Source organism: Euprymna scolopes, chromosome 44 (assembly GCF_053919585.1).
Source record: "Euprymna scolopes isolate OS-2025 chromosome 44, ASM5391958v1, whole genome shotgun sequence".
Classification (NCBI taxonomy): domain Eukaryota; kingdom Metazoa; phylum Mollusca; class Cephalopoda; order Sepiida; family Sepiolidae; genus Euprymna; species Euprymna scolopes.
In genome coordinates, this window is record NC_136525.1 from 23144100 (window position 1) to 23165931 (window position 21832).

Consider the following 21832-nt stretch of genomic DNA (forward strand, 5'->3'; position numbering starts at 1 on the left):
CTCACAGTTCCAATCAACTCTTTTCGCTGAATTCAACCATTTGTTGGGAACAAAGCACATTAAGACTACTGCCTACCTCCTTGTGCAAACGGTATGGTAGAACGATTTCATAGACAATTAAAAGCATCTTTGGCTATAAATGAAAACAAATCGGACTGGTCAGACAATTTGTCACTCATTCTCTTAGCAATTCGCAACACTGAAGGAAGATTTGCAGAGCACACCTGCAGAATTAGTTTTCGGATCAGCACTGATTTTACCAGGACAATTCTGTGAAAACAATACAGACATTTCCCCAACGACAACTTTTGTGACGGACTTAAAACAAAAAATGTCACAATTAATATTTACTCCAACCAAAAAGCCAGACAGGAACATTTTCATTCCAAGCGATATTCACACATGTAAATACGTTTTTATCAGGAATGACGCAGTAAAAAAACCCACTATGTCCAAATTATTCCGGACCATATTTAGTTCTTGACAGAGGTAAAAAGTATTTTACGATATTAAAAAGAGAAAAAAAAAGACACTATTGCAATAGACAGACTTAAACCTGCATACATAGACAAACAATTACACGTTTCTTCTACTCCAATACAAGAACATACACACTCAGGAACGGACAAAGAAATTACAAAAAACAACACACCACAAACAACAACAAAAACTGGTCAAAGAGTTCATTGGCCAAAACATTTCAAACAATACATAACTTATTAAAAAAAAAAAGAAAAGAAAAAAAATATGCATAAAAACAAAAACGAAATACGTTTCTCTTGTATATATATATATATATTTTTTTCTCCCCAGGAAGGGCGTCTTGTTCGAACATGTTTTCCTCATATATACACACCCACACGCATGCATATACACATCCTCATACACATACACACGCGCACAAGTACGCACACATGCGAAACGTCACTTCCCTGAAAGGAATTCTAGACATGCGCAGTCAGAACACTAACCCCGATATAAAATTCCACAACACTCTTCAACTTCCTTTCTTCCCTTTTGTCTGGTTTCGTCAACCAGGCAAGTTCGGCGTCCATAGCTCTTGGTTTGAAGACTTTTCCACATGGACGACTGCTATCATGAACGCACGGTTTTGCTGAGGCAAACACTCCCTTCCTATTTTCCTTTCTACGTGCGGGACGGCCATTTCTCGTCCTCGACTTCATCCCTTTCTTTTCCACGCATGTAGTCGTCAACGCCTGAATGAACAAGTGTTACACCTAAACCATTTTATTTTTGACAGAAAATAAACGACATGTTTATTTTATCCAGTAATTGAGTTTTTGTTTCCTTCATTCCATTCGTTTCATTATTTTCTTTTGTAGCGAGTTAGGGTATTTATATCCTGGTCCGCAACAATTATATTGAAAATTAAAAATTGGAGATGGAAATATTAAAAAGATGAATTTCGTTATCCAATACGAAAAAAACTTTTGGGGCAAAGCAAACTTTCCTTGTGAACAATTATCTTTATAATTTATACCGAGAAAATATTGGATATTGTTGACCAAGGATAAAAGTATATCAGGCATGTATAGAGAATGTGATGATGTATGGAAGTGAAACTTGGACAGTGAGGGTTGATGATATGTGTTGCATGGAGAGATATGAGTGTAATAAGATGGTTGTGTAATGTAAGCCTAAAAAAAAAAAAAAAAAAAAAAAAAAAAGAAGCTTAGTTCGGATGATTGCAAAAGATTAATTTAGATAATATAGAAAGATGATATGGTCACGTTGAAAGAATGGAGAGTTTTTGGGTTGCATGTAGAACGGTTGGAGTAAAAATTCAGTTCACTGGAGAAAGTCAAGAAAAACAAGGGGAGGGGGTAATAAGAAGAGATTTTAAATAAAGACCTGGCCAGAGATTAATTAATTTACAAGTCAATATAACAATACAAATACCATTCCCTTTTACTGACAACTCCTACCACAATACTTTTTGTCTCATAGTTGCAGAGTTATCAGATGCAGCATTTTCTTCATCTTCATCAACGTAGTTAAGATATAAATCAATAGGTACATCCCCTTTCAATAAAAAGGTTGATGTGACGTATGTTACGTCTGCTTGGCAGATCTCTTCTAGTTTTCGATGTCATTAATGGCAGGGACAGATCTGCTGGAATTGAACGCTTAGATTGAATGAGAATCAACGAATATTTCACACTTTCAATACTTGTATTGTCATCAAAATCGGTTAAATTGTCCATTTTTTTAAAATCAAATCAAGTGATTGTCTGCTCTAGTCAGAGACCGACCGTGGTGCACCAGAAGGAAGCTTCATATATCTCTCCACAGTGACTTAGTCCACAATACCTTGTAGTCTACATTGCACCGTAGAGACCATACTGCTGATTTTATAAAATTATTGTTTTTATATAATGGGTAAAGTTAAAGTCTCAAATGTAAAAGTTAATAGGACTTTTTTTGATTATCAATAGTTATCAGAGTCAAGTATCATTGTTCAAATGCACCTGTCTTTCAAAGAACCTACTGTTGATTTTATACGCCGGACCTTTTTGCTTGTGAATTAATAAAGCTTCTCAAAAAGTTGTGATGTTTTGATTAAAATTGGACCATTCTTTATTTAATTGGATCGTTTTTTATTATCAATACTCATCGGAGGTATTTCAATACAAAACCTATTTAAGAACGCTTCCAGACACATGAGGAAGGTTTTTTTAATGTATTTTACTCGCCTCACAAAAGATAAGGTCGGGTATAAGACCTCCAAATGTAGGGAGCTGAGTTTACACAAAATGAAATTCAACATTGCAATAGCAACTGAGATAAAGGATGGGGGCGTTTTAAGTATGCAACAATATGAAATCCTCTAAATGGCTTGGCACTTCCTCGTACGAAAATAAAGTTTTGCCGACTACGTTTGCAGCCAAGCACTTCAAAGTCGTGTGTTTTACTGGTTGTGGCAAAATCTTGCGTTCCTTTAAAGAACATGAAAGGCAAAACTCTTGGTCGTTTGAGGCATCGAAAAGAAAACCCTGCGATAAGAAATATTCAATAATTGTTTTTTGGTCACAGTCTACATTATCGAGCACATAATGAACAGGTGTAAAACGGCACCGATTCCGGCAGTTGACTTCAGCATTACACAACAGCAACACTTTGTAGATCTCCACTGGATATTTGGCCTTGATACAAAAATGCAACAGTGTGTTATTATCAGACCCGCGTAAATCAAGTCGCACAATTTTCTCTATACTTTCTTTTAACACCAACATATTTCCTTGGCTTTTCTTTAAAAGGGTCTCAATCAAACTAGCGATTATATTGAATACATAATCGATTTTCTCCGCTATTAAACATCTTTCAATTTTACTCATCTTTTTTAGTCGAGCAGCTATCTCCTCGACATGATTAAGATAATTTTTCAACAATTCGAGATCTACATTTTTCAAATGGTCGTAGGAATGTTTTGCCATAATTTTTAGTTTATTATAAACCTCATTGATACTCGGTAAAGTATCGAAGAATAATTCATTATGGCATGACGCTAAGGTCTTCAAGATAAAAGAAAAAAGTTTGCAGCCGTTTATAAGGTCATTAACTAACTGCATGCTGGTTGCAAGTGCCGGAAATGTGTAAGAATTACAAAAATCAAAATTTGCTTCTAAACAGAGAAGCACCTTTTTGTGGTCGTCATTAAAAATATTTAAAATTGGTGCAAAACAGGATCGTCTGCTGTTTGGATTTTCAATTTCAAATGGCGGCATATCGAATGGCAATCCTTGTATTTGTGTATACATATTCCAATATATTTCGTAATCGTAATCTCCACTCAGTGCAGCATAACAGGCCTGGTATTGGTAACACCTAGCTAAAGGCTTGTCAATGTCTGAACCATACGATTTTAATAAATCGACTGTTCTTCTTTGCGACGAGTAGAAGAGGCAACGTTTCTCATAAATCTTTATGATGTCCATGTCAGCTTCAGCTTCATTACCTAGCCGTATATCTCTTTCACAAAAAAATTCCATTTCGATGGCCATCATCAAGGCAGTTTTTCCGTAAATATTCATGGCTTGTTGGTCAGCCCCTTTGATTAGCAGATACTTGCAAACTGTTGGAAATTTTAGTGACGCCATTAGTGGAGTAATCCGTTCCACATTAGCAACAAGGTTAACTTCAGCGCCATGTTTAATAAGATGCATGACCATTTTTATATCGCCTGCAATACAAGCAAAGTATAATGGCGAGAACCCTTTTGGGTCGAGTTGGTTTACATCTGATCCATTCTCTACAAGTATTTTCACAGTTCTTAAAAAGCCATTCTCGGCAGCTATGCAAAGACAGGAACCCGTTTCCATCACGTTTACATTGCAAGCTTCAATAAAATAGTTCACCAAATATGCGTGATCATTTTCGACAGCCAACAAGAAAAGGGATTTATTCTTCTTCATCTTCTTGGAGACAATCAAACGCCGTTCTTCAAGAGAAAATAGATCAAGAACAAACATGATTAAACGGCATTTATGATCATCCATCATTTGTTCCAGTTTTCTTGCAACAATAAACGCCATCTTGAATTCTAAAAGAGAAATAGAAATGGAAAAATTTGTTAAAAATGAGTTCTCTGTAGCTGTTGTATCCTCCGATTCTTCTTTTCCCTTTTTCTCGCTCACATGCCTCTATTCGCAATTCGCACATCATTAACTTATTTCAAACTGATAAATTATTGCACTGTAAAAATAAATTGGAACAAAATCATTTTACGTTTCTGAATTTTTGAATGAGGATTGCTTATCTGGATTATTTGGATTCATCGGACTACTGTTCTCATCTTGAGTGTCATTTTCACAACGTTTTGGTCTATGTAACCTCCGACCTTCTTCACGAGAAAATCAATTGTGAAAGTGACCTTCTCCTGAAGGATGAAGGTTCAAGTGTCTATGTGGGCAACTGAAAAATACAATTGCATATTACTTAGACCTCGGGAATCTTTCTGCCGAACTCTGGAATCTGAACGGAATTTTAAACGGAACTCTTTATTTACTTCACGAGAGTAGCGTGCTCTCGTTCCATCAACCATAACTGGATAGAAGTCCTAAGTAATTTGCAATTGTATTTTTCAGTTGCCCACACAGAATTGTACCTTCAAGAAAAGGTCACTTTCACAATTGATTTACTCCTGAAGAAGGTCGGAGGTTACATCGGCCGAAATGTTATGAAAACAACATTCAAGATGAGAACAGTAGTTTGATGAATCCAAATAATACGAAAAATAATTTGTCCCGTTTCAAATTATTTAATCAAGTAAAAATTCCATTTTTTAAAACTAAATTTAAAGTTATTTTAGCAAATAAAAACAAAAATATCGTAAAAACTGAATTTATAGGTAATATGAAAAAACTATGAAAAATAATTTTTGAAATTTAGTAATCACATAAAAGAATCCAAAGAAATTTTACTTGGAAAAAAAAAAAAAAATTGAAATAAGAATAATTTTTGAAATTTAGTAATCACATAAAAGAATCCAAAGAAATTTTACTTGGAAAAAAAAAAAAAAATTGAAATAAGAATGATTTTTGAAATTTAGTAATCACATAAAAGAATCCAAAGAAATTTTACTTGGAAAAAAAAAAAAAATTGAAATAAGAATGATTTTTGAAATTTAGTAATCACATAAAAGAATCCAAAGAAATTTTACTTGGAAAAAAAAAAAAAAAAATTGAAATAAGAATGATTTTTGAAATTTAGTAATCACATAAAAGAATCCAAAGAAATTTTACTTGGAAAAAAAAAAAAAATTGAAATAAGAATGATTTTTGAAATTTAGTAATCACATAAAAGAATCCAAAGAAATTTTACTTGGAAAAAAAAAAAAAAAATTGAAATAAGAATGATTTTTGCTTAAATTTAATTTTACTGTGCAATACTTTATATCAGTTTGAAATAGGTTAAACTTTTAGAAAAAATATTGTTAATGACAATTTAAGTACAAAAAAAGTTCCTCTGATGTCGGCCCACTGTTACGAGTTCGGAATAGAGGCATGGGAACGAGCGAAAGTAGAATCAGGGAGACAAAAAAAAAATGCTTTATATAAATTAAACTAATATGTAATAAAAAATATGCAATATATATATTTAACCAATATGTAACAAAAAATATGCAATATTTAACCAATATGTAACAAAAAATATACGATATATATATTACCAATATGTAATAAAAAATATGCAATATATATATATAACCAATATGTAATAAAAAAATATCCAATATATATTTAACCAATATGTAATAAAAAAATATCCAATATATATTTAACCAATATGTAATAAAAAATATCCAATATATATATAACCAATATGTAATAAAAAAATATCCAATATATATATAACCAATATGTAATAAAAAAAATATCCAATATATATATAACCAATATGTAATAAAAAAATATCCAATATATATTTAACCAATATGTAATAAAAAAATATCCAATATATATTTAACCAATATGTAATAAAAAAATATCCAATATATATTTAACCAATATGTAATAAAAAATATCCAATATATATTTAACCAATATGTAATAAAAAATATCCAATATATATATAACCAATATGTAATAAAAAAATATCCAATATATATTTAACCAATATGTAATAAAAAATATCCAATATATATATAACCAATATGTAATAAAAAAATATCCAATATATATTTAACCAATATGTAATAAAAAATATCCAATATATATTTAACCAATATGTAATAAAAAAATATCCAATATATATTTAACCAATATGTAATAAAAAATATCCAATATATATATAACCAATATGTAATAAAAAAATATCCAATATATATTTAACCAATATGTAATAAAAAAATATCCAATATATATTTAACCAATATGTAATAAAAAATATCCAATATATATATAACCAATATGTAATAAAAAAATATCCAATATATATTTAACCAATATGTAATAAAAAAATATCCAATATATATTTAACCAATATGTAATAAAAAAATATCCAATATATATTTAACCAATATGTAATAAAAAAATATCCAATATATATTTAACCAATATGTAATAAAAAATATCCAATATATATTTAACCAATATGTAATAAAAAAATATCCTATATATATATAACCAATATGTAATAAAAAAATATCCTATATATATATTTAAATAATATGTAATAAAAAATATGCAATATATATATATATATATATATATATATATATATATATATATATATGTATGTATATATATATATATATATATATATAACCAATATGCAATAAAAACTATGCAATATATATATTTAACCAATATGTATTAACAAATATACAATATATATATATATTTAACCAATATGTAATAAAAATATGCTATATATACATTTTACCAATATGTAATAAAAGATATCCTATATATATAACCAATATGTAATAAAAACATATACAATATATTTAACCAATATGTAACCAAAAATATGCTTTATATATATTTAACAAATTTGTAATAAAAAATATGCAATATATATATATATATATATATATATATATATATATATTTAAGCAATAGGTAACAAAAATATAAAATATATATTTAAACAAAAGGTAATAAAAAATATGCTATATATATATTTAACCAATATGTAATAAAAATATTCTCTCTCTCTCTCTCTCTCTATATATATATATATATATATATATATATATATATATATATATATATATATTAAACCAATATGTAATAATATATACAATATATATATATTTTATTAATAGGTAATGAAAAATATACCATTTATATATTTAACCAGTAGGTAACAAAAAATATGAAATATATATACTATACCAAAAGGTAATAAAAAATATGCAATATATTTATTTAACCAATATGTAATAAAAAATATACAATATATACATTTAACCTGTATGCAACCAAAAATATGCTTTATGTATACTTAACCGATTTGTAATAAAAAAGAATGCAATATGTATATATTTAACCAATCGGTAACAAAAAATATGCAATATATATATATATATATTTAGCCAAAAGGTAATTAATGTATGCTTTATATGCTATATATATATATATATATATATATATATATATATATATGTATGTATAATAAAAAATATGAAATATATATATTTAACCAATATGTAATAAAAAATATGCTATATATATATATATATATATATATTAAACCAATACGTAATAAAATATATACAATGCATATACTTAAGCAATAGGTAATGAAAAATATGACATATATATATTTGACTAATATGTAATAAAAAATATACTATATATATATTTAACCAATATGTAATATAAAAAAATCTGCTTTATATATATTTAACAAATATGTGACAAAAAATATGCAATATATATATTTAACCAATATGTAATAAAAAATATGTAATATACATATGTAACCAATATGTAATAAAAAATATACAATATATATATCACCAATATGTAATAAAAAATATGCAACATATATATTTAACCAATATGTCATAAAAAATATGCTTTATATATTTGACCAATATGTCATAAAAAATATGCAACATATATATTTAACCAATATGTCATAAAAAATATGCTTTATATATTTGACCAATATGTCATAAAAAATATGCAACATATATATTTAACCAAATGTAATAAAAAAAATATGCAATATATATAATTAACCAATATGTAATAAAAAATATGCTTTATATATATTTAACCAATATGTAATAAAAAATATGCAATATATATATTTAACCAATATGTAATAAAAAATATGCTTTATATATATTTAACCAATATGTAATAAAAAAATATGCAACATATATATTTAACCAATATGTAATAAAAAAGATACATATTGGTTAAATATATGTATTGTATATTTTTTATTACATATTGGTTAAATATATATATTGTAATAAAAAATATACAATATATATATATTTAACCAATATGTAATAAAAAAATATGCTATATATATATTTGACCAATAGGTAATAAAAAATATGCAATATATATATTTAACCAATAGGTAATAATTTTTTCTGCAGAATATCGATTGCATACTAATCTACCAGTTTCTAAAAAAATTCAAAAAATTAAATATTCGAAGATTTCTAGGGGATTCTCAATTTATAATACAAAATCCAAAATTAGCTGTTCGCTAATTTTGGATTTTGTCTTTTTAATATACAAAAATAATCATTTAATTGAGTTCACAAATTCACTTTTACTTAATTCAAACGATTTAATCAGAATTAAACATCACTTTATATGTACATATTCATGTGTATACACATTTAGACAAATATAAAGGCGTCAAAACAATGGAAAGCTGATTAAGTTGATTTATCTCCCCTGATATTGTTTCTTCAACAACTGATTATTATTTTGCTAATGATACTTTTATTTGTAGGGAGAAAATATGAACATTTAATTTCTTTGCTTTAAGCAGCGGATATTTTATTGTGAGTTCAATAAAAATCAACAGATTATAGTAAGATAATTCGTATTTTCAAAGGAAAACATATATGCATGTCAAAATAGAAAAGGTTTTGTAAAGATTTCTACACAACTTTAGTATTCTTGTAAATAAATTAGGGTAACTTGAAATTATCTTAAATTTAAATCGAAAATCAAACAAAGTACTGGTAGACCATTATCTTTCCACATAATTAGTGACATTTATTTGGTGCGTTTCTGTTAGTAGCTGGTTTCATTTTCAATTCTTGAATTATTACCAATGAGACAACCAGTTTTTTTCATTCTAATTCTACTTTTATTTAAAAAAAAAGAACACTTTAAAATAAGTAATAACAAAACTGATATCTGTAGTTAGAAAGAGCAACTTATTTTGCATTTGGTGATCTTTATTTGTTTTATATTTATTTTTCATCTCTTTGTTTTGTTAGCTATTCTTATTGATGTCACAATAGTTCTGTATTAGGGATTAATACTCAATATAATACTTATTTGTTAATTAACAAGTTTATTTCATTTTTACAATTCGCTAATAAAAATTTAGCCTAAAAACGTCGAGTGGTTCCAAAATGGCTGATCGATTTACTAGAACGTTGCATTAGAAACTGGGCACCCCAATATCGAATATAATATTTATGTTGATTTAAATTTTGCTTTTTATTACAAAAATTCTTTAATGTTTATTGGTGAAGTCACTAAATTACGACATGAATTTATTGTGAGATTAAAAAAGTTATGTGGATATTAAAATTTTGTTAAATATTATATGAGCAATGCTTTAGAGTTAAAATCTATTGAGTAATATACATTTTGTATTGAGAAATACACGCTTTAAATATGTAAACATGAAGTAAAGTCATTCAATATGGCCTGAAAAAGACGGCCATTTTGGATAACTTTTCTCATTTATTATTAATGTTTAAAACGTGTTTAATGTACAAAAATTTCGATTTTTTGTTTTTATTAACAGTTTTCTCATACATAGAAGTTACTGTGCTGAAATAAAGTTACTTAGAAACCTATTCTTAACATGAGGAGGGTGTTTTTTTTTCGTTTTTTTTTTAACTATTCTGTATGTTCACCTAATAACTCAATAAAGATATAAATCTTGAATTTAATTTCAAAATACTATTTAAAAAAATAGCCCAGTAACTTCTCAGCATAAGAACCAAAATGTTGATTTCTGTGCAGCAATTCTGTTTTCATAATTCTGAACATTTTTAATACATTCAACATCATTTCGAGAAATTTGTTGTGCACTTAAGAACAAAAAAAGATAAAATCAAATGTTACCAAAGGCAGGATAGTTTACTTTTCTCCCTACTTAGATGAATTTTTTGTGCTTTAACTTATTTTAAAGCGTTCATTAAGTTTAAAATGCAAGTAGTGCTGACTGCTGAGCGTTTAGGTTAAAATGAAAACAAAGATGGCTTTTGTTTTTTGTCTACTTTTTCAGTTTGTTGCCTATAGTAAAACATGCCTCGATTTTGTTTTTACTTCAATAAAAATTATGGTGTCGAAGACAATCATTAAATAAAAAACAAACAAAAAAAAAACAAAAAAAAAACAGATAACTAATGATATATCATAGCTCAAAAATCGAAAATTAAACAGGAATACAGCTAATAACCGTAACTAATCAGGTAAAAAAAAAAAAAAAAAATTATATTTCTGTTTATTTTGTTTTGTCGACGATTCTAGCCACTTCAGTCACCATTTTTTTTTGCAATTCTAACGAATGACACTTTTTATTGAAGAAAAAAGAAATGCTATAAAGCAAGTTAAAACAAAAAAATGTCCAGGTAGGTAAAAATCATTTATCTTTGGTAAAAGGTATTTATAGCATTTCTGGTTTTCCAGAATTCAACTAAATTTAAACAAAAATTCAGAAAAAATATGTAAGTACCCGTCATGGGACGAAAATATCATATTCCAAAAGTTAAGTAAGTTAGTCAAGTAGTTTTCTTTTTATGTATAGAAAATATTTTTTAATGAATTTTTGCGATTTTAAAACTAAATTGTACTCCTTACAAGGCTGATTTTGATTTCAGTAGTTAAAATTGAGTTGTCTCCATTCATGTAGGATCCAAACTCACTTACTCATAAAATTTCATATTTTTGAAATATGACATTTTCGTTCGGTGGCGGGTACATATACCATAAATATTTTTTCTGGATTTTTGTTTTTAGGTTGCATTCTGGATAAGAACCCATTCTTTTAGTCTAAGCAATCTTATAAGTTGTGTACGTTTTCAGCGTACCAAATTTTATTAAAACGATTTTCTTAGCCAAGCTTGACTATTTCCCTCGCAACAAAATCAACTTTTATCGTAACTACCCTTTTTATTTATTATTTTTTTTTTTTTTTAGAAATATTTTGAAATAAATATTTTAATTCTGAAATCAGAATTTTAATTTAATGATTAATTTTTCATTGACAAACCTAGATTTCGACTAATTACAAAGAAAATGTTGAATTTGCTTTCTAATCCACAGAGGCACGAAAAAGTTATCAAAAAACAAATGTATAACAAATAAATGTTATCAGAGGAAAGATACGTTACTTTTCTGTGTAACTGAATAAGTTTGTAACGTAAATTCCATTTGAAAAATAAGTAGTATTGAATGCTACGGGCGAAGAGGAAAAAATGGCGCCAACGTCTGTACATCTTTTTTTTTTATACAGGCATCACCACATTATCAAGGCCAAGAGGCCACTCGAGGATAAGGGTTAAAGCGCGTACAGTAGAAATTGGACAATATAGTAATCATTAGTAATGGAAATTCGGTAAATTTGTTAACTTATATGGAACGGCTCATCAAGAACTTGTTTACGTTAGACTTGAAGACAACCATATTGTAGTCAGCTGGAAAGCAGGAAAACGGAAGACAATTCCACAGGCGTGCAGTTCTAAGAAAGAAGCTTTGTTCATGGAATCTACGTTTAGGTTTAGGCACAGATAAAGAGCGGAGGGAATTATTGATAGTGTTTTCAGCTAGACGAGTGTTTCTTGTGAAAGTTTGGCGAGGGGGGACCATAGACTGAAGCTCAGTCGAACACTTTCCATGAAAATAACGATACATAGAGACAAACTCGCAACATCTCTTCTGTGAGATAGACGTTGCAGGGAAGAGAAAAGGACATCTCCCACGAGGCTACAAAGTCTATTTTGAATTCTATCAAGGCAAGACAAGTCCTTTCTAGCAGCTCCTGCCCAAATATGGCAACAGTATTCCATCCTTGGACGTACCTGGCTCTTGTATAGATAGAGAATTGCATCAGCAGTGAGATATCTACTGGATCGATAGAAAGATCCCGCCATTTTTCGAGCGGCCTTGGCAACAGATTTGATGTACGTGTTCCATTTAAGATCAGGAGTAATGGTCAAGCCCAGAAGCTTGTCAAAACTTGAGGCCTCCTGAGGACGAGAGTCATTAATTTCAATTGATGCCAGATGTGGATCAGAATGTTGATGATGTAAAGAGAGAAGCTTGGTTTTAGATGCATTAAAAATAACCAGCCACTCCTTTCCCCATTGTACCACGTGCTCAAGATCAGAGGAGAGAGAATCGGAGAGAACTTGGTCGTTTACTGTCTTAGATGTGCTACCATAAATGGTAGTGTCATCAGCAAAAATGTCTACAAATGATGTAAGGATGTGATTTGGAAGATCATTAATGTAGATCAGGAAAAGAGTTGGGCCCAGGATGGACCCCTGAGGTACACCAGCATTAATACTGTGAGCTTCTGATTTTTGCCCCTCAACTACTACTCTTATGAACCTATCAAAGAGAAATGATTTAATAATTGAGAAGACATTTCCAGCTATACCATAGCTAGAGATCTTGTGAAGTAATGCCATACCCTATCAAAGGCCTTAGATATGTCAAGAGCAATTGCCCTAGAAAGGTTGCCTCCGTCGAGAGATTTGCTAATCCTATGAGATATAACTTTAAGCACATCTGCTGTAGATCTAGCAGAACGGAAACCATATTGAGTGTCACTAAGAAGGTTATTTTTGCTGAGATGGTTGATTACTTCTCTATTTAACACAGATTCCAGCAACTTACTCATGACGCACAGGAGACTTATTGGCCTGTACTGAGGGGGATGAACGATCACCTGAATTCTTAAATACAGGGCATAATGATGGGATTTTCCAGGGTGATGGGAAGCTATTCTCCTTAAGACAACGTTTAAACAGTTTTGTAAGGATGGGCGCTATTTCTGGTTGAAGTTTTTTTGAGTACTATAATTGGAATACCGTCAGGGCCGGTTGCTTTATTGGAATCAAGGTTTTTGATTAACTTGGCAACATCACGTACAGATATATGTATATCACATAGTGTGTTTTCTGATACAGGAGGAAATATTGGGGGTCGGTGGCCCTGGTCGCAAAGGGTGGAATTAGCTGCAAAGTTCTTGGCAAAGAGTTTGGCTTTGTCTGATGTTGAAGTTTTAACAAGGAGTTAAAAAAAAATTAAAAAAGGAAAAAGAAAAATAGTGGTACAATCCTACCTAAGAAATGTCACAATAACATTTGAGTTTTTTTTCTGTATTTTTTAAAAATATTTTTTATTAATCATAAAAAATATTCAAATATTACTAAGCTAGTTGCCTTTGATTTGCATCTGCTAGAGGAATTCTTGCAGAATTCTTTCTACTGTATTTTAAAAAGAGTAAACTAAAATGAATTCCAATGAAGTAGTTGGGGCATTTAGTAAAAGCGAGGTGAAATTAATAAATATTATAAAATGTAAGATTAGTTACTCTTCTACCTACCTGGATAAATTTGTGTTTTAATCTATTTTCAAGTGTTTATTTACCTTGAAAAAAAAAAAAAAAAAAAAGTGAAAATAACCGAATGAATAAATGCCTAAGCATTTAATATATATTGATAAAATTTCTTTGCAAGATAAAAACTTTCCTGACTTTAGAAGAATAAAAAGAATCTAAGATCAATTTGTGGTTTATTTCCAACTAAACACATTTAAAATAAATTTTACAGGGTCAGCTGAGAACTTTCGCCGACAAATAGTTTTCCTGGTATAAAGACAGTTTTTTTTTAGTGGTTTTTATTAGTCACCATTTTGTTTTACTTAGGTTTTCTTTACTCACTGTTTATTTTATCGTCTGAAGTTTAAAAAAACATGGCGATCACCGAAGATCATAACGTATTGCATTAAAAAAAAAAAAAGAAAGAAAAAGAAAACACACATACAAAACCTTAGTCTCAGGAAAACTATTTGTTGGCAGGAGTTTTATCATCTAAAGTTTAAAAAACATGGCGACCGCTGAAGACCGTAACGCATTACACTTGAAATGAAATCAGCGTTTTTATTTTAAATGCCGTTTTATTCAGGAGTCAAGATTTCGGTACTCCTTTGGCGTAGAGTTCTATGGCGGTCAACATATTTATTTAATAGCCGTTCCCTTACAAATACTAGTGCATGCGCGGATAACATTTAATTTATTTATTTACCGACTTGAACAATTTTAATTCACATGTGCGGATAACTTTGGTATTTTACATTTTTACATTAGGTCCACTTCCACAATTTTCTTTAAAATAACGACTTTTATAGGTTTTCGATTCTGCTGAATAAGAAAATCTTAGGTAAATTTTGCCCTTCCCCTAAAAAAATAAAATTTGGTTTAATTTTACAGTAGATATAGTTCTCGAAAATAAATAATGAAAAATGAGATTTTAAAATGATTAAATGTGTTTTATTTCATAATTTAAAATTAAAAACATTGAACAATAAAAAATAAAATTTTGGTTTAATTTTACAGTAGATAAACTTCTATTTACATTAAACGAGATAGCGGTATCATCCAAACGAGTCCCTTTTATTCATTACATTGTTCGAGGATATTTGTACAACTAAACGGCAAATTTGCCCGTTTGTAAAAGTAAGAAATTATCAATAAATGGTGTAGTTACATTTTTTAAAAATATTCTTTTAGAAAAGTTAAGCCAATGTAAGTAAATAAATAAAAAATGTTATCTGCGCATGCGCTAGCCTTTTGTGAGAAAGTGGTTATTAAATAAATATACTGGCTACCATGGAACTCAACGCCCAAGGAGTACTAAAATTTCTAAAATCTCGAAAAATAAAATATTTAATAAACATAACCATTTTTTGAAGTAAAAATAGAAAATGAAATCAAATAGTCTTAAATGGAACTAATTTTTATATCTTAAGAAATTAAGCAGAAAAAAATGAATTTACAGAACTATTTTTTTCAAACGGAGTTGTTGAACAAGTTGTAATTGAACAAGGGGTATACATGCACGTGATTGGAAAACTTTAAATGTATATCACATATGCATGCAAAATTATCAACCAAAATATGAAATACTTGTTCAAACAAGAAGTAAAATTCACTTACAGTTAACAGTAGATTATTCAGACAACACGAGGTTGAAAGCAAACGCTAGACAAGAGATATGTTTAGGTCTGCATGACACAAGGATCGCAAACTGACTGAGGATTTGACCCCTTCCAACCACGGAATATATAAGGGATGGTCGAGTTAGAAAGACACCGATATGGTTTATTAAAGTTTTTGTACCTCCTTCATTATAATTTTGATAAAAATCCATTGATTTTTATTCATTATTTACATATTTATTGAAAAAACAAACAAAAAAAAAAAAAAAACAAACAAACAATGGAAGACAAATCCGTTAATATCCAGTTCTATATTTGAAAAAAATTGTAAAAATGACTTCACATATTTCCATACTATACAAAACGATGCAAGGGAGGGAACTGCTAATTGTATTTAACCATTAGAGTTATCCCCTTTAATGAATAACGATTTTTTCGTCCTAAGTTACTTGCATGTCCACGAGGGCAGAGCTAGATAGAAAGTAAGTTTTCAATGTGGAGAAAATCCAGCTCACCATAAAATTCATTATGGATTGTGTCTAGAAGGATTTCTCCTTAAAAAAAAAAAAAAAAAAAAGTAGAAAATATTATGTATAGTATCAGAACAGGATACGGTCAGTAAAAAAATTGTATTAAAATCATAAAAAAATGCGAACTTTGTAAAATCGTAGGTCAATAAACAGTCAGGTGAAACCAATGATTTTCAGGTCATTTTAATCCATTTACTGTATTAAATAGAATTAAGTAGTGGCAAAACAATCAAATGAAGGGATGAGGAAAGGATGGGGAGGCTGCTAAACAAATTGGAGAGAGAATAGAAAAATAAAATGAGAGGGTAAATTTTCAGATTAGGTCCACCTCCACAATTTTCTTTTAAATGACGACTTTTATAGTTTTCGACTATGCTAAATACGAAAATCGCCTTGAAATTTTGCAGAAATAATTAGTTATCGAGATATAAAAAATTGTATTATGCATTGGATTCTTTGGCAGCCATCTTTGTTACGCGCGTAGATTTGTTTATGGAGCGCACGCGCGCGCGTAAAAACAATGGCCGCCAAAGAATACAATGCATAATACAACTTTTTATATCTCGATAACTAATTATTTCTGCAAAATTTCAAGGCAATTTTCGTATTTAGCATAATAGAAAACTTATGCAAGTCGCCATTTAAAAGAAAATTGCGGAGGTTGACCTAATCTAAAAAAATACCAAAAATCATATTTTCGTATATTAATTTATGTGATTAAATGAAGTAGTCACACACACACACACACACGAGCAAATAGTTAATACAATATCTTAAAAAGCACTTTGAAATGAGTTAAAAACATTTAATCTGAAAAGGAAACACTAGATAAATGGATAGACTATCCATTCATCTAGTGTTTCCTTTTATGCTTTTAACTCATTTCAAAGTGCTTTTTAACATTTTATTAACTTTTTGCTCATATTATAAGCTCTATTTCCTATTTGGTTTTATCGAGCTTTTACATCTGGCTGAGATAATTTTATAAATATTAATTCTTTAATATTTATAAACAATAGAACTGTTTAATATTTTACAAAAATTCACCCCCCCCTCCACCGCCTCCCACCAAATGTAAACAGAATTTTTGAAAAATATTAAACGGTTCTTCTGCTCGGTCAATGTCGGCGCGTTACTTACGTTAAAACGGTTAATTAAACTACATAAGCACCTATTAAAAAAAATATACAAGTTTTATTATTGAATATCCCCCTCCAAAAAAAGAACGAAAAACAAACTAGCAGCCTTAAAAAAAAAAAAAAAAAGGTGACCATAGTGAGTGCATTTCTTCATATCTTGGAATTTTAAACGTTAGTGGTAATTTTAAAGTATTTTCCGAGGGTGGAAAGAAAGACCCCTCCCCTTAAAAAAAAAAAAAAAATCGTGACCACAAACTGAGTGCTCATTTTACATTAAATTAATATAGAAAAGTGATCCCCCACTTTTTAAAAATTAACATTTTTTCATATCTTGGAAACTACTCGTTTGCCGTAATTTTAAACGTTATTTTCGTTTTCAGCGAGCCCGAAAACCAATATGAATGGTAATTTTAAAGGAATTTTCGAGGGTGGAGTAATTCTTCATATTTACCCAAATTGGATATATTTTTCATGTTTTTATTCAATGTAACATGTTTATTAAGCTCGAAAAACAGTAAGTGTATTGGAAAATTCAAAATGGCGCCCAACTCTCTTTAACACGGTAAGTTTGGGAAAAGGGTGTTATAAATAATAAACGAGACAAAATAGTATTAAAAACCCACCGAATATATGTCAACCCATGTCACGGTAACATATATTGAGCGAGTGTCTAACAGTATTTTGTCTAGTTTATTATTTATAACTCCTTTCTCAAACTTAGCGTGTTAAAGAGAGAGTCGGCGCCATTTTGAATTTTCAAATATATCGGTACACACTGTATATTTTTCGAGCTGAATAAACATGTTACATTGAATAAAAATACGAAAAATATATCCAGTTTGGTAGAAAAGTAACTTATCTTGCCTTTGATAATATTTATTTGTTATATATTTGTTTTGTTTTTTTACAACTTTTTCGAATCTATGTGTTTTCTTATTCAGCATAATAGAAAGCATATAGAAGTCATCATTTTAAAGAAAATTGTGGAGGTGGACCTAATGTAAAAATTTACCCTCCCCCCACAAAAAATTTTTTTTAACGGATATGTTAAGCAAGTGTTAATTAAAAAAGGGGTATAAATCGCTAACGTGATGCGGATGCGAAGCTAAAATATATTTCACACATATGTAGCCAAAATAATGATAATGGAATTGAAACACTTGAAAATAAAATGAGGTAAAATGAAGATGCGATTAAAATGAAGAAAGTCAAATATTTTTTTTTTTAAATAAAGAGACACCATTTACCAAGGCACAAAGATTATTAATGGATAAGGATGAATGAGTTTGTTGGGTGAACTGTGAGACAACCGCCAAGATTTAAAAAAAAAAAAAAAAAGAAAGAAAATCAAAAGAAACGCTGTTGTAAGAGAGTATATACACATAATATTTTTTTTTCATAAACACGATATTTTCTCGTTAGTTCATTAATTCGGTATTGAAAAATATGAATTTTAGCTTGGGAACACATGTTCGACAAATGATTGTAATATAAATCGTAGTCCCAACATAAAACATATAGACATGCTGAAATAACAAATTAAGAAAGTTTAAACTATGGATATTTTTAATTTTATTATAAAAAGAATCAACCGTTTTCTGTTAATATATAAAAAGGGTACTTGTACAGTTTAGTCAAGACATTAAACAATGAAAATATCGAAAAAAGTTTAAATTGTATGCATCCGTTCTAGAACGAAGTTCTCCGAAAAAAAATTCACATAATTTCATCAAGTAGTTTGTTTTTACAGCGAAAAAAAAAAAAAAAAAAAGAATAACTTATTTAAATAACTTTTTTAACGGATATGTTAAACAAGTGTTAATAAAAAAAGAAGTATAAATCGTCCACGTGATGTGAAGTTAAAATATATTTCACACATATGTAGGCAAAATATAGATCAAAAGTATGAAACACAGGAAGACGGGCATTCTGGTCCAATCGGCTACATTCATTTATATGCTTTATAGAAGTCAAGATTGAAATAAAAGAAACGAATAGAGTATAGACACATACTAATTTTTTCCATAAACACTGTATTTTCTCATTATTTTAGTTCATTAATTCGGTATTGAAAAAAATTATTATTCATGGATTATTTCCGATATATTGAAACAAATTGAACGCGGTTTGATTACAGTGAAACTGATGTCGAAAAATATCAATTTTCGCTTGGGAACACATGTTCGACAAATGATTGTAATATAATTCGTAGCTCCAAGATAAAACATATACGCATGTTGAAATAGCAAAATAATTAATAAAGTTTAAATTATAGATATTTTTAATTTTATTATAAAAAAGAATTAACTGCTTTTCTTTTAATATATAAAAAGAAATAAAGTTTTAAAAAGCAAAAAAAAAAAAAAAAAAAAAAAAAGAAAAAAGGGTAAATTTATACAAATACCGTGACAGCGAATTAGTAGAAAAAAATGTACCCGTACCCTAACCCTAACCCTAACCCAGTTTTCAGATTCGTGTTCAGCACACCGAAACGTAACAGAATACTACGTAAAAGATTTTACTAATTCGCTGTCACGGTGTTTGTATAATAATACCGAAAAAAGAATAACTTATTTAAATAACTTTTTTAACGGATATGTTAAACAAGTTTTAATTAAAAAAAAGCAGTATAAATCGATCACGTGATGTAAAGTTAAATTATATTTCACACATATGTAGGCAAAATATAGATCAAAAGTATGAAATATTTTGTTAAAATGAAGTAAAATTCACTTACAATTAACAGTAGATTCTTTAGACAACACGAGGGTGAAAGCAAACATTGGATAAGAGAAAACACTGAGGTCTGTATCGCTTGGGTATCGCAAACTGACTGAGGATTTGACCCCTTATCATCACGGAATATATAAGGGATGGTCAGGTTAGAAAAGGTCACACAGAAAGAAGGGCATTCTGGTCCAGTCGACTCCATTGACCCGTATGATTTATTAAAAGCTTTTACACCTCACCCCCCACCCCTCAACATTTGTATATTTATCCTTTTGGGAGATCATCTTTTATTTTGACATACAATAGCGTTCAAATTTCCAAGAATAAAATTTCGCAAACACATATATTATATACATATTATATCCTCACACACACACACACACACACACACACACACACACACACACACACACACACACACACACACACAGAGAGAGAGAGAGAGAGAGAGAGAGAGAGAGAGAGAGAGAGAGAGAGAGAGAGAGAGAGAAAACTGTTTCGCCGTGTCACCACTCTTTAATGTGTCTAGTAAACTGTTTTTTTTTAATATATATTATTTAATTGGAATTCATTTTTGAGATGAGTATTATTTTATTAATGTATTTAATACGGACTATTATCCTCATCTTTCTTAGTTGTTATTTCGCGACGTTTCGACCAACTATTCCTCTGGCCTTCTTCAGGTGGTAACCGTGACAGGATAGGAATTCCGAATCTTCTCACTGCATTCTCAGCAATTACTGCCATCCATAGTTGTTGTCGTCTCAACATGTTTTTAGCCAAGTAAACCTCTGGTCGGCTTCGGGTAGGATTGAAACCGCTATCTTCAGACAATTCCCATCTGGAACCATAGAGATTAAACGTCATGGACTCTGCCATGGACTTTGAAAAAAAAAACATGAGAATGGTGATTTTTTTTGTTATTATTTTGTGCTTTTAATTTAATAAACAAAATGTACCGTAAAAATTCAATTAATAACATTTCATTTTTAAGGGAATTATAATGGGAGAACACTTTCTGTATTAACGCCATCTTCCTGCCTATGAAGCAGCAACCGGAAATGAATTTCAGTACCCAATCTTTACCATAACCGTATTTGCTCTTCGTGTTCTTAAACTTATGTTTTTGTTTGAATAATTACTTTTAATTTATTTTTTATATACTTTTTAGGGCATTTTTTTTTACTCACTAGGAATAGTCACACAGGCCATCATCAAAGATTTTTCTTTGGAGTCTAAGTGACAACAAGTCTCCTCAGATTTCCAGTACTCTCCACTTCTTTCGATACCATTTGCAAATTAATTTGCGTTTACCACTGACTTCTCGTTGGTAGAGACCATTGGTCTTCGCTGGAATTTGAGTGTCAATAAATCTCCTCAAGGTCCCAGTCAGGCTTGGTTAGTGCTTTCTCCTCTCAGTCTCTCCATCCTTCTTAATCCTTCAACTATTTGGTGCGGTGCCAGTCATGTTGACGCCATTTTTTTTTTGGGGGGGGGTTTAATTATTATTTAATTTTTGCCGAAT

General features: G+C 29.3%; 1 protein-coding gene across 1 annotated transcript; it reads right to left on the reverse strand.

Annotated features, from left to right (window-relative positions):
* Positions 1-2822: 2822 nt before the first annotated feature.
* On the reverse strand, positions 2823-20478 carry LOC145268601 (uncharacterized). The gene is made up of 3 exons (XM_080124050.1): positions 20315-20478; positions 14296-14339; positions 2823-4561 (listed from the first exon to the last, which is right to left on the reverse strand). Exon 3 carries the CDS (start codon positions 4551-4553, stop codon positions 2823-2825), a length of 1731 nt encoding a protein of 576 aa, XP_079980176.1. The 5' UTR covers positions 4554-4561; positions 14296-14339; positions 20315-20478.
* Between the last annotated feature and the right edge of the window lie 1354 nt (positions 20479-21832).

Coding starts and splice junctions, on each gene's coding strand:
- LOC145268601 (XM_080124050.1), bottom strand. CDS start 4,553: ATGGCGTTTATTGTTGCAAGAAAACTGGAACAAATGATGGATGATCAT.